Source organism: Anguilla anguilla, chromosome 1 (genome assembly GCF_013347855.1).
Source record: "Anguilla anguilla isolate fAngAng1 chromosome 1, fAngAng1.pri, whole genome shotgun sequence".
NCBI classification, from domain to species: Eukaryota; Metazoa; Chordata; class Actinopteri; order Anguilliformes; family Anguillidae; genus Anguilla; species Anguilla anguilla.
The window spans coordinates 55,404,028-55,430,070 of record NC_049201.1 but is presented as its reverse complement, the minus strand read 5'-3'; the positions used below and the strand labels follow the sequence as shown (position 1 = coordinate 55,430,070).

The 26,043-nt window shown below is 42.1% G+C and overlaps 1 protein-coding gene across 1 annotated transcript in view; it reads right to left on the bottom strand.

Annotated features, from left to right (window-relative positions):
- tsnare1 (T-SNARE Domain Containing 1) overlaps nucleotides 1-26,043 on the bottom strand; it is a 165,849-nt gene that overhangs the window by 73,158 nt on the left and 66,648 nt on the right. The window contains exons 5-8 of the mRNA XM_035389640.1: nucleotides 14,001-14,091; nucleotides 12,857-12,931; nucleotides 12,575-12,631; nucleotides 5,684-5,839 (exon numbers count right to left, since the gene is read on the bottom strand). Of these exons, the coding sequence (XP_035245531.1) occupies nucleotides 5,684-5,839; nucleotides 12,575-12,631; nucleotides 12,857-12,931; nucleotides 14,001-14,091 (379 nt within the window). The remainder of the gene's footprint in view (nucleotides 1-5,683; nucleotides 5,840-12,574; nucleotides 12,632-12,856; nucleotides 12,932-14,000; nucleotides 14,092-26,043) is intronic.

Below are 26,043 nucleotides of genomic sequence, written 5' to 3'. Positions count from 1 at the left end.
TCAATTGAATGCAAATGATTAAAATGCAAATCAGCTGCCACACCCCTGGATAACAACATCCCACAGGGACACTTTGGTAAGACTAAAAGTAATGTAATACTGTATATTAAGTCTGATCTTTACTTTTCAGATTCATGAATTTAACTCTCACTTTAATTGAGACCTGTGTACTGAGTGACTGTAGAAAAATGCACCATTCCATTTTTTTTTCTCACAGAGAACCCATCTATAGGTGAAGTACCATGCATTTGAATGGGAAGATATTGTTTTAAGATACGGTATTTGTCTGAAGACAAATGCTCTTGGAATGGTTAGATCTCTGTAGAAGAACATCACACCCCTACAAATCAGATCTGAAAGGTAACTATCATGTTGCCAAAAAGCTGGTGAGCTGAATTGAATCTCTGACTTCTAAATGTACTGTAAAAAATAAAATAATATATATATATATGTATATATATATATATGTAGCAGGCATGTATTATTATATATTTATGTATAACAATAACCCTCATATATAGTGTGCTTTTCATTCAAGTGTACAAGAAGTGCTTGCATACATAAAGAAAAAAAGAATGAAAACAGAACACAAATGAAATAAACACACATAACAATATTTTTGATAGCTTAAGTTTTTTTTCATTGTCTGTAGTGGCTACCTTTTGTTCCATATGCCGTATCCCTGCCACCTAGTGGACTTATTTGCACTGCCTGATAGAGCGCATATGGACATTTTGCAGGAATACACAGTTCGCACAGCCATCATAAAAATCTGCCATTTGATGAAATCATTAAGCAGTGTAGCCTTATAAACCAAGGGAGTGCAGGATGATGTTGGCAAGGTATGATCTCTGATTTTCATTTTTTTCTCACCAAAAACTCCAGAGGAAATGTAATCCCAGATGAAGCCATTAATGACACTTACATAACTGTTATTTCTGTAAATGCACACTGCAGTCCTGAGTGTATCTATATGACAAAGGTATCATTACGGCATCGAAAAACAGTGAGATTTGCTCTGGAAGACGCTCAGATGGAGTGGAACAGAGCATAATGACAGACATTATGACAGACATCTGCTAAAAAGTTCCACAGAGAGCCAATTACCTCTTGTATGATGGACCATGTAACCAATCATATCTTTATTTGGATAATTTGGCCGTGTCGCAGTGAGAATCATGGAATTGATCTCCCCTCACACTACAGTGGTCACATAAAAACACAAGAACAGTTTAATAATAAGAACAAACTCTTCAGCCAATCTAGGAACATTTTTGTTACATGCACTAGAGGGTTGACATGAAGATTCCAGTCACGATTTTGAACGGTTCGTAGAGGCAAACGGTTTCATGTTAACATGGAAATGTATTTCCTCGCAATCAAAGAAAGCTGTCACATTTTTTTTTTTCAACTGTAAGTGTGTTTACATCACCATGTCTGTTTTGGGAGATCTCAGTGTTTCTAAGGATGAAAGGAAGACGGAGCATCTGAGGATGGAGACGTCCTTCTGTGTAGATTTGACAGTGAGAAAAAGTGCTGTCTGAATGCATTTACCAAACACTTTGTCTACTCAGTTGCTGTCTCCTCTGCTCTGATGTTTGTCGGTTTTCTGCTTATTTGTCTTAATTCTTTTGCCCTAATAGTGTTTGACGTCATTGACAAGCACATCTGGCAGATGGAGAAAATGTTGGGGGGTTCATGAGTGTAAAATGTGTCCCTTTAGTGTGGAAGGTCAAACAACATTTAAAATTCAGCTAAATAGGGGAACCCACACGTGTGTGCGGCTAAATGAGGGAACCCACACGTGTGTGCGGCTAAATGAGGGAACCCACACGTGTGTGCAGCTAAATGAGGGAACCCACATGTGTGTGCAGCTAAATGAGGGAACCCACACGTGTGTGCAGCTAAATGAGGGAAAGCACATGTGTGTGCAGCTAAATGGGGGAACCCACACTTGTGTGGTTATACAGTTCCGGCTCTCTCTCTGGTGAAAATATGGTAGTGAAATCTTTACACCACCACCCCCTCATCCGAGCTGCGCTGGCAGAGGGACGAACAGCCACTGCTGTGGTAAGTTACGTCATGCAGATTGATGCGTATACTTAGTGCTGAGTAGAGATGGCATTTTCCAGTACAGCCATAAAAGGTTTAAGTAAAACATGCCACCCTACATGCTGAATAAAGATTTTGTAATGTGAAATAAAATGCTTCCTTGGCAGTTGGAGCTGAATGACCATGTGCCTGATTTCCTACTCACAAGGGGCGCACTGCAGTGAGTCTGCATTTTAGTACAAGCTTTTATTGAGACTTATGAAAGGTAAACCAAGAGGTTGTGGATCTATACCAATCTGCAACCATTTAAAAAGTGAAACATTACATCTCTGCAGTGAAGGGCTAAATGATTAAAAAATATGATCTAAATCTTCACATATGCGCCCACACACAGACACTTACATACACACACACACACACACACACACACACAATTTTTTCAATTACTTTTCATTCCTGTCCGTGTTCTGTCTGCTAGGAGGGGGCTTTGTTTGGTCAGAGCTGGAGCCACACACATGCAGGCACACACATAAAATCACCATAACCAGACAGTGTGTAGTGGAAGTGCGGACCAATTACTGGTGGTGATCACAAGAGGGCAAGAAGAAGAATTTTCACGATCATGAGTGAAAGAGCAAATGCGTGTGAGTGTGTGTACGCATGTGCATCAATACTGTGTGCGATATACTCACAGGCTGAAACTGGAATTGGCTAATAACCAGAGTGAAGCCTGGAAGCAATGCCCTCTTCACAGTTAAATATGCACTCAGTCCCTGTTCCCATAGGCTGACTCAACTACTGCCCTCTACAGGGCAGCCTATGCTTAGCATTATAATGATCCCTGCCACTCAAATCAAAATGTACACAAGATATTTTATTGCTGGACATCAAAGGGAAAGCAAGGCGCATTGAGGTAAAAGAACAGAATAATCTCATACTGAAAGAAACACAGAAGGTGTCCCATTCTGTTGCCGTTAAAAAAAGGGCACATGCAAAATGATCATAATTCACCGAATGTCAGATTAAAACCTAATCTGTGAGTACACAGATCTAATCTCACACCTGAAATCCTGGTGCTTTGCAAAAGCAGGCTGCCTTTTGTATCAGACAACAAACCTCTTTTTTTTTTAGTTTTTGGAGACATTTTTTCACAGGTGTGTATCTGAGATGAAAGAGTGGCTGGATATTTTTTTCCTCTCTGTAATGAGCCAGGTGTTGAATTCAGATTCTTCTTGCAACCTGCCCTCTGCTGCAGCCTGCATGAATTTCTTTCTTTTTTGTTTCCAAAATTAATTTAGTAAAGCTAAGTGTGAGTCTCTCTAGATTGGGAGTTCTGGGAGAGGGGGTGAATGTTTTTTTTCTTTTTCTTAAGGAGGAATAATCTGGCCTGTTTCCCTGACGTACTGCAATTTTCCATGGTGGTTCAGGGACCGCGTTTTTAATTGGAAGGTTCCAGGTTTGGTCCCCTGGTGGGCTTGCTGTCATTTCCCTCTTGCTTACTGTAAGTTTTCTTGAAATTCACTGAGCATATTCAGCTTTACAAATGCGTTGTCCGTAAAATGTAAACTGCCATGGATTAAGGTCCTGGAGTCTGCCCAACAAGTAATTCATGCCGTATTCTTCAATTTGGAATCTGTGATTAAAGGAGTCATTGATTTTTATGGGCACAGTTCATTTACTACATGTACTAGCCATTCATGCAGACCTGCCCCTCCCCCCCATTGCTCTCATTCCATGACTGTGTTCTGTGACCGTGTCCCTGACATGTGCCAGGTGGCGTGTCTTAGCGCAGCATTAGCCTCATGCTGGGGTTTGAGTGATTTTACAGAGCACCAGTACTGACCTGTTTGGGAAATTGAGCTGGGAATTTGAGTACAAATAGTGGAGAAAAGCCCATCTCTCTCTCCATGGGGGAGAAGGGTGAAGATTTTTGTTAATTTCTTCACTGTCTGTGGGTGTGGGATGCTCTCTCTCTCTCTCTCTCTCTCTCTCTCTTTCACACACACACACACACACACCCAGGCATGCACACATAGGCACAGGAATAAGTTGCAAATCTGACATGCATTTGGAAGCAGATGTTCTCATCTCACAAAAACAATGAGACAGAAAAATGTCCAGAAAAAAGGAAGAAAAAAAGGTTCCAGAAAAGCACATCTTTGCATCATCCTGGTGTGACAGGACAGCTTCCAGAATGTTCTGATCTTAATTTAGGAGAGCAAATAACTTATTCAAAGTAGAAGTACAAGAACAGTCTGCCTGTTCAATCTGCCTCTCCAAACTGACACAGAAAAGTTTGGCTCACATCAGGGAAGCATTCATTTGAAAAATGAAACTTTCCCAGACTACACCATGACCTTGATGCTGGAGTGTTTGTGTTTCCTGTTTACAGGGGGCACCATGACTGTGTCCTGGAGAATAGAGAATGGGAATGTCTTGGATAAATTAGGGAGAAAGAAAGAAAAGTTGGAGGGATTTCATCCTCTCCATAATGGTCTTTGTCCTCTTTTCACCCTCCCGAGTGAAAGCTCATATGCTACTATGCCTGTCCTATTGCATGAAAAAGGCTATGTTGATTGGCTAAAACATGTTTTTGCTCTTCACGTTGACAAGTGGCTCAAGCCAACCAGAAAAGTCATTGGGGTGACCTTTTATAAAATTCACAACCTTCACTTAATTCAATGTACCATGTCCTGTAATTGAAGAGCTCCCTATCAATGGTGGCTGGTGAACTTCAAGTATGAGCAGCAAATTGCTCACCTTTAATTTATAAATTGCTGTGAACCTGCACTTGATTTCTTTGTACAATTAACAAGAATGTCAGTTTCAATAAAGATCACCTTTTAGCCACTAATTCTGCTCTTCCTGACTGCACCTGTGTACTCCACATGGAACAAGTTGTTTTAGCTTTCATGAGAAACAAATAGAACCAAAAACACATCAATTGTTTCTACAATAAAATTATTATTATTATTATTATTATTATTATTATTGCCACATTAGGCATGAATCCATTGCTAATGACTTGTGCAATGGAATTCATTACTAATTTGCTTAAGAGAGAAAATTACCCAAAGAAAAAATACTTAAAAGCAGGGTCAGGTCAATAGTCAATTTTCAGGTAGCTTCCCCTGTGTCTGTGACCAGCAAATGACTCAACCTAAATCAATTCTTACCTAACAGTGGGAGAGCACAGGCGTCAACGAAACTGAATGAAATCCCGGAAACAAATATGCCCAAATGAGTCAGAACACGCTCTTAATTATGAATTCTTTTTTTGTATGCGGCTGTTTTGTTCACTATCTAGCCAATCAAAACAGGCTGCTATTTTGATATCTTTTTTCCCCTGGTCTCTCCTAGATTACAGAGCGGGCAGTGCTCTGACTGAGCTCTGTAGCCTCCTACAGCTGAATAGCCTCCTGCAGCAGCATGTAAGGTGCAGCAGGCTGGAGGGGTGCAGTGCAAGGCAGGGGTGGTTCATCTCCGAGATGTCAAGGCAGGGCTGGAGGTGCTGATATTAGGAGAGGTGATGTGCTGTAGTGCAGGGGTGGGGTGTTGATGTCTGAGGAGGTGTCAAGGTACAGACAAGGGGTGGGGGTGTTAGAGGAGGTGGTGGGATACTGCGTGGTACCTCGATCTGCAGGAGTGCCTCCTCTCTCTGCCTGAGGGCCTCCACGTCTTCCTCGCTGATCTCCGCCAGGAATGCCTGACCTCCCCCCTCCACGCTCTCTGCTCCGCCAAATACCGGCTCCTCATCACACAGCTCCGCAAAGGGTGTCTGAGGGCTCTGCAGAAGAACAACAGCCTGAGCTCACCTGCTGTTCTTCAACAAAAAGCGATAAGCTGCCAGTACAATCGGAAGACAAAGTGATATCAAGGTTCACCATCCCTCCATTGGGCTCTTGCCACCCACCCTTTCTTTCCACCCACAAACCACAGAAGACACTATTCCCTGAATCACCTGCTTTAAAGTGATGGCTTACCAGCTGCGGCCTAATATGGCCCACTCATATGCTCTTTTCACCAAGGGCTAGAGTGAAAGACAGAAACAGGAGAGGGAGAATGGCAGAGAAACAAAGAAAGAGAGAAAAGAGAAAGGGACAGAGAGCGAGAGAGAGAGAGAGAGAGAGAGAGAATATGGCCGATGCTATGTAAGATGAAATATTTTTCAGATAAAGTAGAGAGAAAAGAGAAGAGAGAAATGATAGTCTTGCTGCTAATTGCACCAGGGGACAGCTGAGCTCGATGTGCTACCCCGCTCCCCCCACCCCACCCCCTAGCATCACGACAAAATCAACCAGACAATATATTAATGATTCAATATATTAAATATACAGCATTAGGTATTGCTATGCCACAGAGCACCCCAGCACAAAACATTTAAGTGATGTTCTGACTAAAGGGCAGTCTATTTTGTTTTCCTGCAGATAAGGGACATTATAGTCTGGGAAATTGAACACAACTGTGGGAGTTAGGGCATTGAGGGCCTGACATTGATCTGCTAATTTGTCTAATTGCATATGCATGATATTGATAAAGCCCCCGGGGTGTCCATTGTTTCCAGGAATTGTGTGATTCACCCCCTTTCGTCTTCTGCAGCCATCACAGCTCACTCTGACACAGAAAAACTTCTCTTAAGGTCCCCAAAGGGTAGTTTATCCCCTCATTGAATCTGCAACTCTACTTATTTACCTGTCCACCACACTGTCTGTCAATAAGTCCATCTCATGCTTTGCTATTCATTTTTGTACCTGAACGGAGGGACACTTGCATTTGCAAAGCTATTCAAACACTTACATTTTAACAGTGCAAAACCATGACAAACCACAATGATCCAATTGGTTTCTTCGGTATGGACAGTTGTTGTTGTTCTTCTTCATAATACACAGTTGTCTGCTTCTTCTTTGTAGTTAATTATTTACTTCATTAGAAAAAAAGCACCCTTTGGTTTTTCAGAGGGAATGAGAAGCCTTGTGGTTATACTGCTCTAGCCTCGGACCCAGGGATGGGGGTGGGAAAGGGATTGGGTAGAGAAACACACCCATCTCACAAACCTACCATATCACAAGCACAAACAAAAATACACGCAGGCCGAAGTATGTCCATAAATTGAATAAAATGCCAAAAATGAAGGTGACAATGATGTTCATGATGACGCAGCTTTTGTATGACGATGAGTATTATGGAACGGACAATAATGATGATGATCTTATCTACACTGAGTTTGAAGTTTATATATAGTGTAACGATGATCACAGTGAACAATGATAATGGCTATTGTATGACAATCAGTATAATGGAACTGACAATAATGATGATGATAATGATCAGACGATGGTGGTAGTGTTCACAATAACTATCAAAGAACCTCAGAGTAAATCAATGACATTTCCATTTCTTATGAAGTTGTACCACCATTTTACATGTGATTTTATAGTAGCGGTTTATATTTCTTTACATTGCACTGAAATCAGATTGTACCTGAAGGATATGGCAGCATGGGGTGGTTACCGTGCCAGGCCTGTTGTGTTTGCCAGTTTGAATCCTGCTTGTATTTGGCTTTGGTTATTATTCTAAACTGTGATATCAAATGTTGCTGTTGAGACGGCAGCTCCTGACAAATTTGAAAGGGATGGCAAATAAAAAATAAAAAAAAACACACAAGCCAATTTATAGACCCCAAGATAAAGTGTGAAAGCATATAGAGTATAATGCATGAGTGGAGACTGATTGATTTTTTTTTATAGAGGCCATTGACAATAAGCCACCCAAACAGAGTTGATATAGACTAATTGTGTATGCTTTTTGTGCTGTAACTTTTACACGCAAAACAATGAAACTGCTCTTAGTTTCACAATTTTACTCGTAATTTGCTCTTCACTGGGAAATCCTCCAGAAAAGCGAACAAACAAGCATGCCATCCATTAATCAACCGGTACGCTGTGTATGTTGAGCAGGAGTTGGATCCCAAATTTGAAGGCACGTACGAAAACCAGGAGCTGGTTCAAGAATTGAGGGCTTACAGGAACTGTAAAAACAGCAAGCTTTTTATACCAATTGCAAAAAATTGGTTACCTATCCTAAACTTAGCTACTTAGCTAGAAAGCTAGAATGGCTTATGTCCAAGCTCTTACTATTGTAGCCAGTTATTAACGTGGCCAGTTTTGGATGTCTTTGGATGAAATCTCACTTTCTCATGCATTCGTAATTATACTATGTGGTCGAAAATGCTAAATCATGAAAAAGCGGGTGTTACCGCTAACCAAGGGTGGGTTTATGCGAAAATTAAAGACGTAGTTAGAAATGATAAAGTGTTCACAGCGATCCAGCTGTGAAGTACAAACTGGGGCCAATTCTGAACAGACTGTTTAGCCTGAATTTTCTTTTCCTATACAACAAAAAAATGAGAAGTAGAACTGAGTGCATATTTTACCAGCACATCAGTATCATGCCAAACTGCAGAATCAATAAAAAAACCTAGGTAAATTCCAACTTCTAAAATATGGGACCTTTAAAATTCAATATACCACCTTAATCAAAATTAAAGGGTCTAACAAGGGTGCAAACAAGGGTGCTACAACACTTTTGAGCCAAAATGTACATTCTGCCTCAGGAAAAACACGTAATAACACAGTAAATATGTGGCAAAACCTTAATTTTCTGTGCTTCCCCAGTGTGTACTGCTTGTTTCACAAACACAAAGAGCAGAGCAAAGAGACAATTACACTGACATTAAGTGCCATCACAACTGCATAATAAAGTGCTTCACATAAAATATACAGAAGTATTCAGAAAAGAACAGGAAAATGTGCGCCATGCATATTTTGAAGAGTTCAAATTTTATACACGTTCATTTGAGAAGAAAAGACCAGACTTGAATAGTATTCTTATTTTTTAGTACAAACTTATAGGGTATGAATACATTTTGAGGCCATTGTGTATAGTATCTGTCAAAAATAAGTAAAGGAAACACATTATAGAGAAAGGCTCAGAGGTTCCCTGAAACATTACACTATATCTTAGTATGGAAAGTTGATTATTTGCCCATTCAACATACAGAGCTGTCCATTCAACCCAAAGCAATATGTTTTACATACTATTTATCGCACATCTCAATCTTTTACCACTCAGTCTCACAGTATTCCTGTCTTACCTTCAATGGCTATATTGAACACTGGCCTTTGCTTTGAAAATGTTTTTATTTTATTTTATTTTTTTTTTAACACAACTGCATTGCATTGCATAAAAGGCATTTAACAGGAATGCATTATGTTTGAAAATGTAGACAGTGATTAATCCTGGAAAATGACATTTGCCAGGGGGGGAAAGAAAAAACCTCAATCTCCTGCCCAGTTACTTTATTAAGTCTTATTTTAGGTAACATAGGAATCTATTCATTTGTCATTAAACCCACTTTCTCTCCCTGCTCTCTCTCTCTCTCTCTCTCTCTCTCTCTATATATATATATATATATATATATATATATAATTGCAGTAATTTAACATGAACTGATTAATAGTGCAGTGCATCTGTGTGTGTGTGTCTGTGTGTGGCCTTCTCTCCCTGAGAATATCTGAGAAGATAACAGTGCTATCTGAGAAGATAACAACCATGTGGAGACTCTCTCTCTTTCACCCTCTCTCTTTATTTCTCTCAGTTTGGGCTATGACCTGTACAATGACACGCCAGCCAAAAACCCAAACACATTAACGCTGCCTCGCTCTCTTTCTGAAGCACACACACAGCTGCAATTATAGAGCTGGATTACCTGCAGTTAACAAGCAGGGACAGAGGATAGGAGAGAGTGGCCAAGACAAATCTCCAAGGAATTTTCTCAGCTGAAAACATCAGATCATTATTAAGATACAACACAAATTGAACAGTATATAAGCTGAAATCACCGTTTTGAGGTGACAGGTGGCAAGTTCTCTCCTGGAATGCTAAAAATTTAATTTAAAAAAGCCATAGAAAGGAAGCAATTAAGCCGCGGTTTCTACAGTATGCAACTTCTTTTGCATATGACTGACTGAATGTGTCTTATTTTCTCACCGAGAATCAACATAACAATTTATTATGTATTTGACAGCACGTGCCATTGTGTATGTGTGTGTGCATGCACATGTGTGTGTATGTGTGTACTTGTGGGTGTGCATGTGTGTGTGTGTGTGTGTGTGCATGTATGTGTGTATGAGCGTGTGTATGTGTGTGTGTGTACGTGTGTGATATGTCATTGAGGTTGAGACAGAACTGAATTGCAGATAGGGAGAGCAAGACACAATTTTGCAGAGTCTGGTCCAGCATATGGTGTCTGCACAAGTGAGTGTGTCTTATAAACACAGAGTGCAATGTCTTAGAGTTCACCTGCTCCCCTCTGCCTGTACGGGGTGAATGGCCCCAGCGAGCCAATACCACCAGCCAACGTTCTGTTGTCTTGGCAACCTCCGAAGAGACAGAGACGAGGCTTTGCACACCATGGTCAGGCTCCCTGTTTCTCTCTCCCACATCAGTTTTTCTCACACATTTTGTTTGTGCTTATCTGGTTCAACCAGACACCTGTCACAGCCCCCTGAAAATCAAAAGCGTTGCTTCCTGTCACTTCCTTTTCTGATCTGCAGCCCACCCCCCTTCAGAAACACAGTCGTCCTGCATCAGCATCAGATAAGCACAGTCCAAAGGGTGTCAAAGTGCTGAGCCGCTTTCGCGAATCAAAGTTTGCCAGTCTCACTTGTTCCTCGCCTGGTCTTCTGAAAATCCTACCAACTTTGAATGAAACTTGTGTGCAGTTACTGCTCCCAGTTTCTGCTGCTTATTTATTGCTTTTTCTGTGGCTGTGCTGCAGTGGGAGGGGTGAAGCCTTGGGCCCTGTTGGCGGTGACACTCCCCTGGGGCACTGTGGAAGCCACAACCTTTGAAAGGTGAGAATGTCAGAGTGGGTGAGCCAACTGAGTACCGTGGGGGAGCGTGAGGGGTGGGCAGGAAATGAACTGGGGAGTCTTCCTGCCTCTATCCACAACGCTGAACCCAACTCAGCATCAATATATGCACAGCATCACTGTCTGACGCTCCCTGTGTGTGCTGTCCATGGTTCTGAAAGGCATAGAACTAACTCTAGGTATACTGCCCATGTTCTTAAAGGCATAGGACTAACCCTAGGTATACTGCCCATGTTCTTAAAGGCATAGAACTAACCCTAGGTATACTGCCCATGTTCTTAAAGGCATAGAACTAACCCTAGGTATACTGCCCATGTTCTTAAAGGCATAGAACTAACCCTAGGTATACTGCCCATGTTCTTAAAGGCATAGAACTAACTCTAGTTATACTGCCCATGTTCTTAAAGGCATAGGACTAACCCTAGGTATACTGCCCATGTTCTTAAAGGCATAGAACTAACCCTAGGTATACTGCCCATGTTCTAAAAGGCATAGAACTAACTCTAGTTATACTGCCCATGTTCTAAAAGGCATAGAACTAACCTTAGGTGCACTGTCCATGTTCTGAAAGGCATAGAACTAACTTCACATAGGCAAAAAAAAAAAACCTTCCATGTATAATGTCTTGAAAAGCATGCAAGCAACCTGTTACACACTGTTTGCAGTGCTAAAAGTCGTATGATTACTAAATGCATTGTCTATGATGAAACACACAGTGTAGCCTAGACAGTAATTTTCTCTGCCCTTTAAAACAGCACGCGCACACACCAAGCAGTGAAATGGTAAAATCAGTAATGTGCAGGGAATTGTGGGAAAAGCTTTTGGCTCACATTAGACTGCTGACCACGGCGACAAACCTCCCAGTGGATTATCACAGCGGCAGGATCAGCAGGGTGTAGAGACCCTGCCTGTCTCTGTGTGTGGTTCTGAACCACAGTGAATTACCGCAGTGAGAAGAACAGCACACAGATACTGTCTACCCTGGCACCGAGCCAAGGCACATTCACAGCGAGAGCCCAAACTCTAACACCACCCTGCCCCTTTCCCCTGTACCGTTAACAAGTGACTTTAGATCAGAGAAAAGCAGAACAACTTTTATATTTCATATTTTAGATCCTACACTCGTTTTGCCTAAGCAAAACAATGACAGCACTTCTCATCAAATATCCCTTGGCCATCAGAACATGATAATTAATTAGTGATGATGATTCAACAGATGGGCATGGTACTGATGTTCTGAGATTTGCAACATCGTATTCAGGTGTGTTTATTTATTCATTTTTGGCGCTGGGCACTAGAAACATTTTGTTTCCTCAGAGAACAAGGCCACACTTCCTCCTGTACAATGTCTGACTCAAACTAAGAATCTCACAAGATAAAAAGGAACAGCAGTACAATGAACCAAACTTTATATTGGTTCTTTGTATGTGCACTTTCATGTAAAAATGCTAGGTCATCGCACAGTGTGTGAAAACAAATTGCACATGGAACTGCTGTTAATTGGGTATGAATAAATGATCATTCTTTATCTTCTCGTCGTTCCAAAAATCCAGTAATTCCGGTGTTATTGACAACGTGGCTCTCCTCACCTGCTTTCGATCTTTTTGTGCCGGGGGAAGCAAGGCCCTGGATCTGTCTGCGATTTTCTGCAAGGAGGCACACAAAAAGCAAGAGGGGATGATGCAGCATTAAAAAAAAAACAATAACAGTGCCTTTTACAGCTTTGCTAAATTGACTTTATTTGAACTTTTTTTTTCCTTGTGAGAGTTTCATCTCTGTCCATCACAAAATAATTTAATCATGTGGAGCTCTCCAGAGGTACAAGCAAAAGAAAGTATTGCAGTTCCATGGACAGTCATGAGCAGTATTACCTTTTGCAGGTCTCCATAACGCTGGACAGAGTCTGACAGCTCTGTCTTCAGTCTTGTCAGACGAAGGCGATCTTGCTGGAGAGAGAGAGAGAGAGAGAGAGAGAGAGAGATATGGCCTATGCTATATAAGATACAAGATTTTGCATTTTATTTAATATTGTAATAACTTCAATATTCAATAGTACTAATATGTAAAACTAAATAAACAAAACAGGGGGCTAGCCTCAGGAAGCGTGCCCCATGCCAAGTTTGACCATGTGGAGTCATTTGACCTGATAAGATTTCACCTGCAGCTCTTGCTCTTTCCATCGCTCTCTGGCCAGGCAGACAGCCTGGCATTAGGCCTTACCTCAGGCGGAGGCTAGCTGAGATAGCTTCAGCTAGCTGCTCCATGTGGCCCCAGGCACAACGGTGTCTAAGGCTGCATTTGTCAGAGCTTTGGGCAGAGAACAGCAGATGAGGCCTTGCTTGCTTTTCATCCCACAGCCCTCTAAAACTGCTCAACCCTGTTGCTCTCACATTTGGAATTTCACATTTGGCTTCCTAAGAGTCCTTGGTCACAGGATGTTGGAGGTGCGTCCTGCTCGCAGCTCTTGTGACTCATGACGCGGCACCTTCGTCTCAGCGGCGTTGTGACAGAGCGGGGCGAACCTCGTCTCCTGCCCTTGCACATTATACACTTGCCATTGGTGTTTCAGCAGTCTCCCTGTGAAACCCATTTCTCCAAACTACACATTTACCCTTCACCAGAATCAAGTCAGATGATTCATCAGATGTTGTTACAATGCAGGTTTTATGGCTCTATAATTAGGTCTTGTGGTGAGAACAAACTAATTCCCCTTTTCCTTGCCCCGGTGCTCAGTGCCTCAGTGCCTCAGTGCCATAGCTGCTCATGATTTAGGCACTCATGAGGAGCTACAGCACCATCACCTGCTGGGTCACCATCTGAATTGCAGTACGATACGGCAGTCTGTGCGTCTGTAAGGCCCCTCAGCGGTAGAGTCTGGGGCTCCTGTAAAGCAATGCATGTACTGTAGTAACACACCTGCTATTACAGGTGGAGGGGCAGGAGAGGATAAGAAGGACTGGGGGGTGTGAAAGGGTGAGAAAGAGAGCAGAGGGAGGAGGAAAAAGAATCAGTTACCCGTGAGGAACCACTGACAATGTCAGAGAGCTGTTTGATGAGCTGGCTGGTGCTGGTTATAACTCTGTTGGTCAGCTGCTGGGTGGAGTGTCTGAGAGAGCGAGAGAAAGAGAGAGAGATAGAGGGAGAGAGAGAGAGATGCCATAAGATACACAGTCGCTAAATAGAATAAGTGACTGGCTCTTCTCAAGTTCCTATTACCAAGAGTGGAAAAAGCAGTTAAAGTTAGGAACTTGTGAGAACAACTAGAAATGTCATCAGACTGCAGAAAAAAAAGCATTTTCCTTTAACATGACTGGTTATTTTACCAAGAAAGAGTTGATGTGTGCTAAGAGTGCATGTGCAGAATAGCTAGCATGCTTAGATATATGCTACATAGTAATGGTGATTAAGAGTGCCCCTTCTCTGGACTGTGAATAACATTAAATTTGCCATGTATTCTGATATTATTATTATGATGATGATGATGATGATGATGATTATTAGTATTATTATTATTATTATTAGTGTGGTTGCCTTTGGCAATCACACTACTATTATCTCAAATATTATTATTATTCTTGATTTATTCCACCCATTTCTTGGACCGCTACTCCTCCCAGAGTTTTCGAACCACATACATGTGCAATAAGTCAAAGAGAGCGGCTTCATCGGGAATGGTGTGCTATTACTTTGTGGACAGTTTTGGTGCACGGCTTTTAAAAAATTTGACTTTTTGTGGGAAATTTTTCCCCATAGAGAATGAATCGCGGAATGTTCACACTTGTGATGTCACAACGCTCTGTCTTCTCACCCTTGTGAAGTCACAAAACTCTGTCCTATAGCAGCTGTACTCTGGTCTCTCTCTGGACTTGAAGATTCCGCCATTCATCTCTCTGGGGCAAAATTGCCCACAAATTGTGGGATGCCACATTGGACTTGGTAGAGAGTCCCTTGTTCATTGGTGCAGAACCCTAACCGTAACTCTGACCCTAACCCTAGTTGTAAGCCTAACCCTAACCCTAGCTGTAACCCTAACCCTAACCCTTACCCTAGCTGTAACCCTAAACATAACCTTAACCTTAGCTGTAACCCTAACCCTAACGCTAACTCTAGCTGTAACCCTAACCGTAGCTGTAACTCTAACCCTAACAATAGCTGTAACCCTAACCCTAGTGGTAACCCTAACCCTAACCATAGCTGTAACCCTACCCCCAACCCTAGCTGAAACCGTAACCCTAACCCTAGCTGTAATCCTCACCCTAACCCCAGCTGTAACCCTAACCCTAGCTGTAACCCTATCTGAAACCCTAACCCTAGATGTAACCCTAACCCTAACCCAAACCCTAGCTGTAACCCTAACCCTAGCTGTATTCCTAACCCTAGCTGTAACCCAATCCCTAACCCTAGCTGTTACCCTAGCCCTAACCTTAGCTGTAACCCTAGCCCTAGCTGTAACCCTAAACCTAACCCTAGCTGTAACAATAACCCTAAACCTAGCTGTAACCCTTACCCTAAGCCTAACCCTAGCTGTAATCTTAACCCTAACAGTAACCCTAACCCTAGCTGTAACCCTAACCCTAACTGAAGCTGTAACCATAACCCTCACCCAAACCCTAGCTGTATCCCTAACTCTAGCTGTAACCCTAACCTTAACCCTAGCGGTAACCCTAACCGAAGCTGTAACCATAACCCTAACTCTAGCTGTAACCGTAACCCGAGCCCTAGCTGTAACCTTAACTTTAACTCTAACCCTAGCTGTAACCCTACCCCTAGCTGTAGCAACCTCCTAGAACACCCTAGCAACCACATACAACACCCTAGCATCCATCTAGAGCACCATAGCAACCTCATAGAACACCATAGCAACCAGATATTAACACCCTAGCAACCCAACACTCTAGCAACTGCCTAGAACTCCATATCAACCACCTAGCAACCACCTAGAACACCCTAGCAACCGCCTAGAACACCATATCAACTACCTAGCAACACCCTAGCAACCACCTAGAACTCCATAGCAACCACCTAGCAACACCCTAACAACCACCTAGAACACCATATCAACTACCTAGCATATGAAACCTGAAATACATTGTCTTCTTCCAAAATAGTAATACTGAATACTTATGTAAGAATAATGTTTACATAATGTGTAAAACTCTGTTCAGCACAAAGTCGACTTTGCATTGGCGACAACGACACTTCACAATTTCTGCAGGAATTGTCTAGTTATTATTATTATTATTATTATTATTATTATTATTATTATTATTTAACATTACCTGGATATGTCCATGGGATTCAAAAACAGAAGTAGCACTGTGGTTATCAGACATATCACAAAAGGAGCAAATGCAGCAGAGCAGAGCAAAACAGAATCACAACCAAATGGTGCAGTGTACAGGCCACTGAAAGCCATGGAAAGTGTTTAGACACATGGGCAGCTTCATAAAAAAATTTGATGTCTATGCAGTGTAGTTGTTAGATGTGTCAGCTTTTATTAATTAGGTTCCAGATTTGACAGCTAAGTAAGGTGCTTCTTTTGAAAGCTTGAGAAAGGCACCTTCGTTATATGTGCATTTGGCTGCATCATAAAAGAAAAAAAGGGCACATAGCAGTTATTGAGATGAAACCATGCATCAGCAGACTCAATAAAAACAGTTAGCTGATGCAGCACATGAATCACAACAGAAAAGACAGCCTTGGGAGTTGGAGGTGGTCAGCAGGTCTGATATGACATTACTCCTGTAGTGGATTGGAATGCTGCTTCTTTTTTCAAAAATTGACTAATAATTCAAACTTTTCCTCTTCCTGCAAGCAGACACACCTTGGTTCATGAGGTAAGAAAGCCGCACCAAGGCTTTTTTGGTGTTTGATTTCAGTAGACGGGTCGTAGGCTTGGGGAAAACCAAAGAACGATTGAGCTGTGGCCAAGAGAATAATTGGTTCCAAGGCCAATATTTAAACAATATGAAGGCCTGGCACAAGATTACCAGATTACCACAAGGGATCAACTGATTATTTTTTTTTCTTTTTAAAACACGCTTAATTCGAATGGTGTAATGAAGATCACTGGGTGGCGCTTCCCTTTGCCGGGTAAACCCGAATGCTGAGTTATGGAATGTGAAAGCAGAGAGTGCGCAATCCCGTACGCGGTCACGCCGCGCCCGCCAGCCCCGTGGCAGCCGACACGCCGAACGCCGGGGCGTTCTGCGCGTTCGCTTGACTCCGCCGATTATCCTCTCCGTGTGCGTGTGATTTACGGGCTAGGCCGCGCGAGGCTTCCCGCGGCAGGCACGCAGTCCCTGGCGCATTATAAAACCCTCCGCGAGCGCCGCTCCGCCTGCACGCAGTATCACATTGTTTCATGCGCACTGCCGCGAAAAGACACAAAAATGAAAGCCAATAAAATGGGCTTCACTGCGCTGCTCCGCGGCTGTATTTGGATCTCCAAATGTTGCCGTTACAACTTTAGCACAGCAGACAAGAAATCATTGTTATTTGGTTGCTTGGTAGACATTTCCTTGCATTTTCACACTATTCATTACAGCCGTAGATACTGCACAAGGATATGACAGCAGCTATACCATGTGGGAACTGAACTTTCTTAACCACAACACAGCACTGTTGGGTTACACTTTAAGAAAAACTAAATAAGCATACAGCAGACATAAAAGATTCACTACAGACTTACAATATTTACATATTCAAAAAAATACATACCTTCCCATATTAATCTGACAATAAAGGCATTTTATACCATGTGTTACAGTAAACAAAATCTGACCTTTCAACCAAAGACAGCGATTTAGCCCCCAGTGATTGACTACTGATCGGAACAACAGTGGTAAACATGATTCAGACTTCTCAAATGCTTTGTTATGACATGTTTGGTACAGCACAGCATGTGTTTGGGTGGTACGGTTATCAGTTCAACGCTTCGTGAAAAAACATGCAGTGTTCCACTGCCTGTTCTACTCACGTGCTCTGTCCCTCAGTGTGCCCAAATCAAGGACCGTACTCACACAGACAGTCCCGAGTGTGGCCTAATCACAGCGCACAATTGAACTAATCACAGAGGAAGGCACGTGGAGGAATCTTTTTCTTCCTCTATCTCTTTCTCTTTCTCTCTCTCTCTCTCTTTCTCTCTTTCTCTTTCTCTCTCTCTCTCGACTCCCTCTCTCAGGAGGGTCTTTGACGGGACGGATCATCCCACATCTCACCCGTGCAGGAATACATTAACCTTTCCCACTTTTCGCGTTACATTAGTCCGAACAGCCTCCAGAGCTCAGCACACAAGAGCTCTGTCATCTCTGTGATTGGGCACAGCGCAGAACATTCTAGAACACTACACGGCGTCTTAGTCATAGCAGACCAGAGCAGGTTGGTACAGTGACTCAGTAGCCGCTCACACCGGAATCTCCATTTGCTGATAGATACAGGACGCATCATAAAGCGATAGCTTATGAAAAAAGACTGAGAAAATGAAGGTTGGTATGATGACGGAATGACGAATTGCGGGGCAATAAAAGCTTCTTGTGTATCAGATGAAGTCTTGACCTGCCTGTTATTTCAATGTCAGTGACCGAAGCCGGACTTGTTTTTAAAAAAGCACATATAGTGTATAAGAGTTTTCAGTGAGCAATTTTCAAAACGGCTGTTGTTTGTAGTTCAGACATCTTGCTTGCACTCTTGATTACGTGAGGTGGAATCATCTAATTTTAGTCCTTCAGAAATCTGAATGCTTATTACATATCAAAGTATTCTCAGCTGGCTGAGTGGTGACTGAGGTTCATTCAAAAAAAAAAAAAATAACGCAAGAAGCTTCAGAGATGTTTCATTTAATCACATTATTTAAGTACCCAAAAAGTACCTAGTATAAATACCTTCTGTGACAGCCATTAACTAATCAGGTTTTACCATTTTATCTGCCATGATTACTATAGAGTTCTGGACTAAGAAGAAACATTACATGATCTTAAAAAAAGATGAAACCATATATAAACAGTCTGGTAGCTCAAAGATGCCTTTCATTTAGTCTTCCTTGATACTGAGCATCCAGTTCCACACTGTCTGGTCCTCTCAGCCTGACCTCAGTCCAGTGCACTTTTGAGAGGTGATGTATCTATTAAACAGCTCTTCACCTTTTCCCCCCTGTCCTTGACAAACCATTGACATTTTGGTGACAAGATTCTTCCTGTGACATTTTGAACCCAAGCATAAGAGAGTTTACAGGGTGTGTGGGTGGAATCTAGCCGGGACTGTGACATGGCCCCGATATATCCCAGCCCAGAAGGTGTGGATGCCGCTTAGTCAGAGGGTTCTCCTTTTCTCGCACCTGCAGATCAGCACACCTATTTCCTGTCTGCATGCTCTTTCTCCTGTCATGTCCTTTATGTCGTTCACCACCAGCTCTCACAAGCTCGGTTACCCTCCTCAACCTCCTGTTGTCTCCTCAGAACTACCTTAAAAATCACAAGTCTTGACTTTGGACAGTTTCACTACTGTTTAAAAACCTTTGAAAACAAAGTAATTCAGTGCTAACAAAGAATCCACTTTATGTAGATTAATGGGCCACATCTAAACTCATTTATTTCATTTTCCAGATGTCTCTGTTCACCTTAAACATATTATCACACTCTTATCCCACAATGTTGAAAAGCTGTCTCCCGCTCCTTTTAAGTCTAACATAAAGTCAAAGTTGGTCTAGTGTTTTCTTCCCTTTCGTGTCATTGCAGAGACATCTCACAAAGGTCAGATTAAAATGACTATTATACGCTACTGTTAAGGGCCACAATGCGCTTTCAGTTGGTGTAGAGCTTTTTTTGTTGTTCTGTTGCTATGTTTCTGTGTATGTATTAGTCTCTGTGTAATGGTGTGTGTATTTTGGTATGGAGAGTGCTGGGGGGGGTGGGCTGTTTAGTGTTCTTGTTGACGTTGGAGTGACAGTGGCAGTGGTTGTTGGTGCGCCCAGTAAACTGGTAGTTTATCTCATATTGTTTTACAGACAGACTAAACTTTTACCCCAAATATGCCCTTCAGTAAGTCCTAGTCTTGCCATAGGGATTTACTCATTTAAGTATAATGAAGCTGTTGCTCCTGTTATGGCCACAGTAAAAAGAGTAATTCACTTTTTAACGGCACCTGTCAAATAAACTCAGAAGCTATCTGTAATGTAAATTGCAAAAATTCACAAGACAGCATTTTATAGTTACAAGGAGTTTCACCCGAATTGCCTTCATGTTCATAAAATACAGCAATCCTACGGCAGCCTGGTGCTAAAAATAAATAATTTCAAATAGACTCTGGGAGAATAATTCACTATAGCACTTTATTTAGACACTGTCTCAGTTTATACCTTTCTTTGAACACTCCCAAAAACCTCACTTGTCTATTTTTTCTACTTTTTTGCACCCTCTTAAATCACCGCCAAATCGGAGACAGAATACCATGTAATATTAATTATTCTGCTTTGGTATTCTTACCAGAAACACCATTATGGTCTAATCCAATAATAATTTAAGAAAGAAATGACGAAAATGCCCAGAAAGAAAAAGGGTTTGTGGAAAAAGAGGAACGTGTGAGTAAATCAGTATGGCTATAGCACAGCATCTCAGCTATTAAAAGCATTTCTTATTATAGTCTCTACCTTTTATGCCCCTGTCCATCTTCATTTCGAATGTGAATGAATAGCCAGGAATGATGTGGCACCGATGACTCCACGTTACCTCATTTCACTGCCATTTTTGGCAGCACACGCAAAGATGGGAATTTATAGATCCCCTCATACTGGCGGTAAGATCATGCTGAAGGGGGGGGGGGGGGGGGACACACGCGAGCGGTAATTGGAAAGCAGGTGCAGCACTGGTTCCGGGCGCACAGGGAGCCTCGCTGCGCAGGTTAATGGTCCGGTTATCCAGGTGGAAGCTCGGGAAGTCCCGCAAAATGATATGCTCGGGGCACATATCCATCCGACACCTGTGGATCGGCAGTGATGCATTTCATCCATGATACTGACAGAATGACTGAGCCGAATCCCTGTGGCAGCAAACCCTCATCACAGCATAGTGTATGCTGTACCAAGCACTGACATACCCATCATGCATTGTTGCCTTATAGGTCTTCATACTGGGTAAGGTTTAGCATAATGACTAAGGCTAATAACTCAGAGATTGCAGGTTCAGATCTCTTGAGAGGCACTGCCATTGTGCACGAGCAAGGTACATAAACTATCCAGCTGTATAAATGCTCCTGGGAAAACAAACATGAAAAGGCATTTTCTCAGAGGCCCTCCTGGTGCCTTGTGGACAATTTGAAAGAGAGGATTCCTGATCAAAGCAAGGTAATTGGAGTGTTCCCTGCTGGTGTGGTCACCACTATGACTGCCACAGAGAGAACATGCCTAACTCCTTGTTAGGCTTTCTGAACCACAGTCGGGGGGTTACTCAGTGGTAGCTGCAGTGGTTAATTGCTCCCCTTATCCCCCCACCCAAGACACTGTTGAAATTTAGGAAATGCCTATGGAAAGTCATATCCCCGCTCCTGCCGTCATGGTTAATGCCCGTGGCAATGGCAGCAATTCAGCCAATTAGCTCAAAGGAGTAAGGGGTATAGCAGCCTCCAGTTCAATTTGGAGTCTAACGAGAAACACGCCGCTGTCAGAGTGAGGTGGGGTTATCATGGCTTGTGGAGTTATTAGGGTGTATAGTGGGGATGGTTATCGTGGAGAAGCTGGAGCAACCAACAGAGAATCCTCAGCTACAGCAAGACAGAAAGGTGGGGGAAAATGTCAGTATACATGAACATTAATTAAAAAAAAATAATAATAAAATAAAAAATAACCCATTAAGTCAGCCTGTGTTTGGGTCACACAGTGCTGCCATAATCCTGGCAGCCTGAACCGGAAGTGGATCCTGTTATAGGCACTGCATGAGCCTGCATGAGACACGTGCCAGAAGAAGGTGGAATATAAATGTCCTAGTTTGAAACTATTTTAAACAAGTAGGCTGATGGTTCGTGTTCTTCATCGCCCACAATAGTAGGTGAAGCACAGTCAGTGAAGTGGTGACTTGGAGCAAGGAAAAACAAAGAGGGAAGGGAACTTAAGGACAGCTACAAAAAAAAAAAAAAAAACACCCTACATAAAGTAGTTAATTTCCACAATATGGTTTGAATCTTATTTGAGTACAATGCATTTTAGACAGAAGCAATTACTTACAATGGCTCTGTGTTCACTCATTCTCAGAACGTTCCTGAATATTAAATATATCAGGCTGAAATGCAGCCAAAGTAGCTTAGGATAACCCTCGTGCTCAGTTTTATGAGAAGAAAAAAGATCACAGAATGAATGAGCCACTTAAAGACGTTCATTCCTTGTTGTTAGCCACTGTATGCGATTTCAAATACAAATAAATAAATAAATAAACATACAGAAGAGACAAGGCTAGAACTAATGAACTAACATAAACAAAAAAAGTGGGAAAGACAAAACACTTTGAGAGAGCAGGGAGGTCCGAGTAGCCACAGATTCAGTGTATTATTTGGCAGTTTCCATGCTTAATTATGAGTGAGTGCTGATTCACCTGATTAGCCTCACTGAGACTTAGTGACTGTTGGCCTGCTTCACTGCTTCAGTGGTGGCATCAACATGCAAACTGCTCTTGAAATGCTGGCGTGGCGTTGTAACAAAGTACCAACAACATAAAACATTTAAAAATGTTACTTGTAGTCTGGGTATGATTTGAGAGTGGTTAGAAAATGGACATTTGACTAGGCTAACCAAACATCCTCTTTTCCCAGGACATTTGTTATTATTTGGACCAAAAATATCCATCGAGGTTGGATTTCTAATTTCCTAAAAATGTCCTCTTAGGTTTTTTTCTCATTCCATCGACCATATATAAGCGAATAGCCTAGCATTATATTCAAAAGGCCTGCATTCCCCTGTCTTCAAATCCAATATATAGTCACCCTAAATTAGACTCACTTGGAATTTTGAATTAGAAGTCCAATTAGTTCAATAAACTTATGACCAGTTCAGTTAAAGTGACAGTCAAATATTTCAAGAAATACGCATGATACAAAAAACATCACTTTTGAGCAAGCTGTTATCATTGGACACTGCCAACATCCAAGGAACTGTGAGAACAGTACTTTTTCAGAAGGTAATATTGCAATAGTAATAAAGTGTATTGGTTGACATCATTACAATTTGTTAGCCCAATGAACATCAACAGCGTACATCCCAATGCATGATTTCTGTCCAGTAGAGAGTGCCTTTCATTATGTCATCTGTCACAATTCTCAATATTACCAAAGATTAAAACCACATTTAAGAACATTCAATCATGTTTAAATTCAATTAGAAATGAAAAAGTAAGCTATATTTAAATTTGGGGCACTTTCAAAACTCATTCCAGTCACATTCAGGTTTTTTGCCTTTCGTATGAACAGAACATGCTGGACTATTCAACACAAGCATCTGCTCTGCTGAAACTCAAAGACGAAAAGGAGATTAAGAAAATAAATAAATAAATAATGCATCCTATTTTAAATTCAAGGAATTAAGTTTGGCCACAGCTTGTGCAACCTTTGAAGGCTCCAGGGTGACCCAGCAGCACTCCTGTCTACAGCTGCACTTTTAGGCTGCATGGCCCAGATGGTACATCGATATTCAACACGCAATCCCATCATGCCCTAGGAGCCAAGTGTCCAGCTGGACCTGGCTGGCCTGTGGAGCCAGGGCCGGCTGCACCTGACCCCCCCATCCTATCTTTAACAGCACCAGTTCAGTCACAGCCCCTCCATGGTGCATTGGGAAAGAGGGCAGGAAACAAGATTTGAATTCTCCAAGTGGTTTATTTGCATCATAAGGCTCCTACTCCTACATCATACGCCTCCTACTCTTAAACATTATTTTGGACTTGATAAACAATGAGTTTTATGCATCAAACAGATAAAATTACTGTGGAGAGATACAGTGCTGCACTGTTGCCATGGTGCCTGCTGTTGCCAGTGCGAGGGGAAACTCCCAGCTCTCTGGGAGATGATGTCATGAGAAATTCCTGAAATGGTTCTGTGTTCCCTTTTGGCCTCTCTTCTTCTGGATGCCCGCCACCATTTTCATCCCTCTCCTGCCCCCTCACTAGATCCGGCATGCAGAGTATTCCACTCCCACTCACTTTCTCTCTGAATTCCACACACCTTTGGTTCAGCCCCCATAACCACATATACACTCACAGGCACATGCACACAAACAGGTGACGGAGCTGGGCTCACCACACCTCCCTCACTCAGAAACCCTGGTCATCCGCACCTTTGTCTTACAGTCCTTCCCACACACTGGGGGCTCCCATCCAATCCCACCAGCCCATGTATAGAGATATTACCATACAGGTTAGGAGAGTCAGCAGCCCAGAATGCAATTAGCATCAATCAGTGACATAACCATGAGCAAACCAACAAGGAAAATGTACTAGGAAAACTGAACTGGCTGAGCAATTGCCTTCCTTCCATAGCCGTAGCCCTAAGACTCCAGCACAGACTGCAAGTTTCTACCACAGTGTCGTAAGCAGGGAGGTCAGTTTGAACTTGTTTAATTGGTTTGCTTTTAATTAGCTATATTTCAGCCATTTCCCAGACCGCAAAGAATTAATTATCAGACAAGATTATTTGTTTACAAGAGTTCCACTTGGATATATTTTGGGAAGGGAAGGGCATTTAAGATCTAAATTTCTGGTAATTTAGAGTGGTGACACACCATGCAGCCTCCCAAACACCTCCAGAGCACAGCAGATTCATAAACAAACTTCACACTGCCTTTATAATTAACAAGACACCTGGCCCGCTCTCAGTGCAAGTCAGTGTCATGGTATAAAGCTAATATGCATAAAGGTCATCAAAGCCGTTCATTTCTGCTGTTACATTATCATCTTATGCTAAGAAGAAGCAACTAAGTACTTGCTTTTATCTTCATATGTTTCAACATTACAGTAGGCAGTAGGAAGTGGTGGGTCGTCATAGAGCTGGAACTGCTCAGAAGGTTGGTACTGCTTTAGCTTACACAGAGCTATATAAACAGCAGATATCCACTACTGGAAGCAGATAATGTGTCAGATGTAATCTGGGTAAGTTACAAGGGAAAGGGGAATATGCTTAGTAAACCGGATGAAATGTAATGGAATGCTGCGGTGAAAATAGGCCTAGCTGTATCACAGAAGTGAGATAATGGGCCTTGGCTGGCAGTTAGTTTCATCCCCATAGTTCATTAGAATTCACTGAGAACTTACAGTACAACACGGGAAGATCAAGAAAATCTATACATGAAAACAATCACTCTCTACCTTGGGGATGGCCGGGAGGGGGAGTGTATACTAATTTACGTCTTAGCCTTTGCTCTCCATTGTTCTTAATTGTATAATTACAGGATCAAAAAATCAATAATTCAATCTGACAGCTATCAACACTTGCTAGTAAGAACATTACTAAGGGAAATGTGAGGGAAGCTTAAGGGCTACATGGTCATCATTAATGGAGAAGTTTCCACGCTCCCGATTTAACAGAGCCTGATCCAGCTCGGGCTCCCATTCCACCCACCCTCTTCAGTATGCGCCATGCCAGGGAAATAATTTCCCTCCTTTTTCAGTTCGGCTTAACGCTCCACCGCGCTGCCACAGCACTCATTAAAGCCAGAGCCGGCGAGTCCTTCTTCACTTCTGACTGAGAGCCGTGGGACGGAGAGGAGCGGTGTTAAATAAGAGAATGGATGGCTGTTTATCGGGTGCATTTGCTATCTTATTTCGTGAAACTCCATTTACGTGAGTTGGCTGACACATCAAAACCAATCTATAGCCTTAGCAAAAATGTTTCAACAACATCCTCACAACGTTCCTGCACTGCCACCAGTCTTAGGTGTAACCGGTCAGTTTCAAGTTCCCCTGCCTGATTTCCTATAATTATTATTGCATATTTGGTCACACTGAATGGTTTCTTCAGATAAAATACAATATTAGACCAAGGGAACCTGAGTAAACACAAAACACATAGTTCAAATGATTATTTC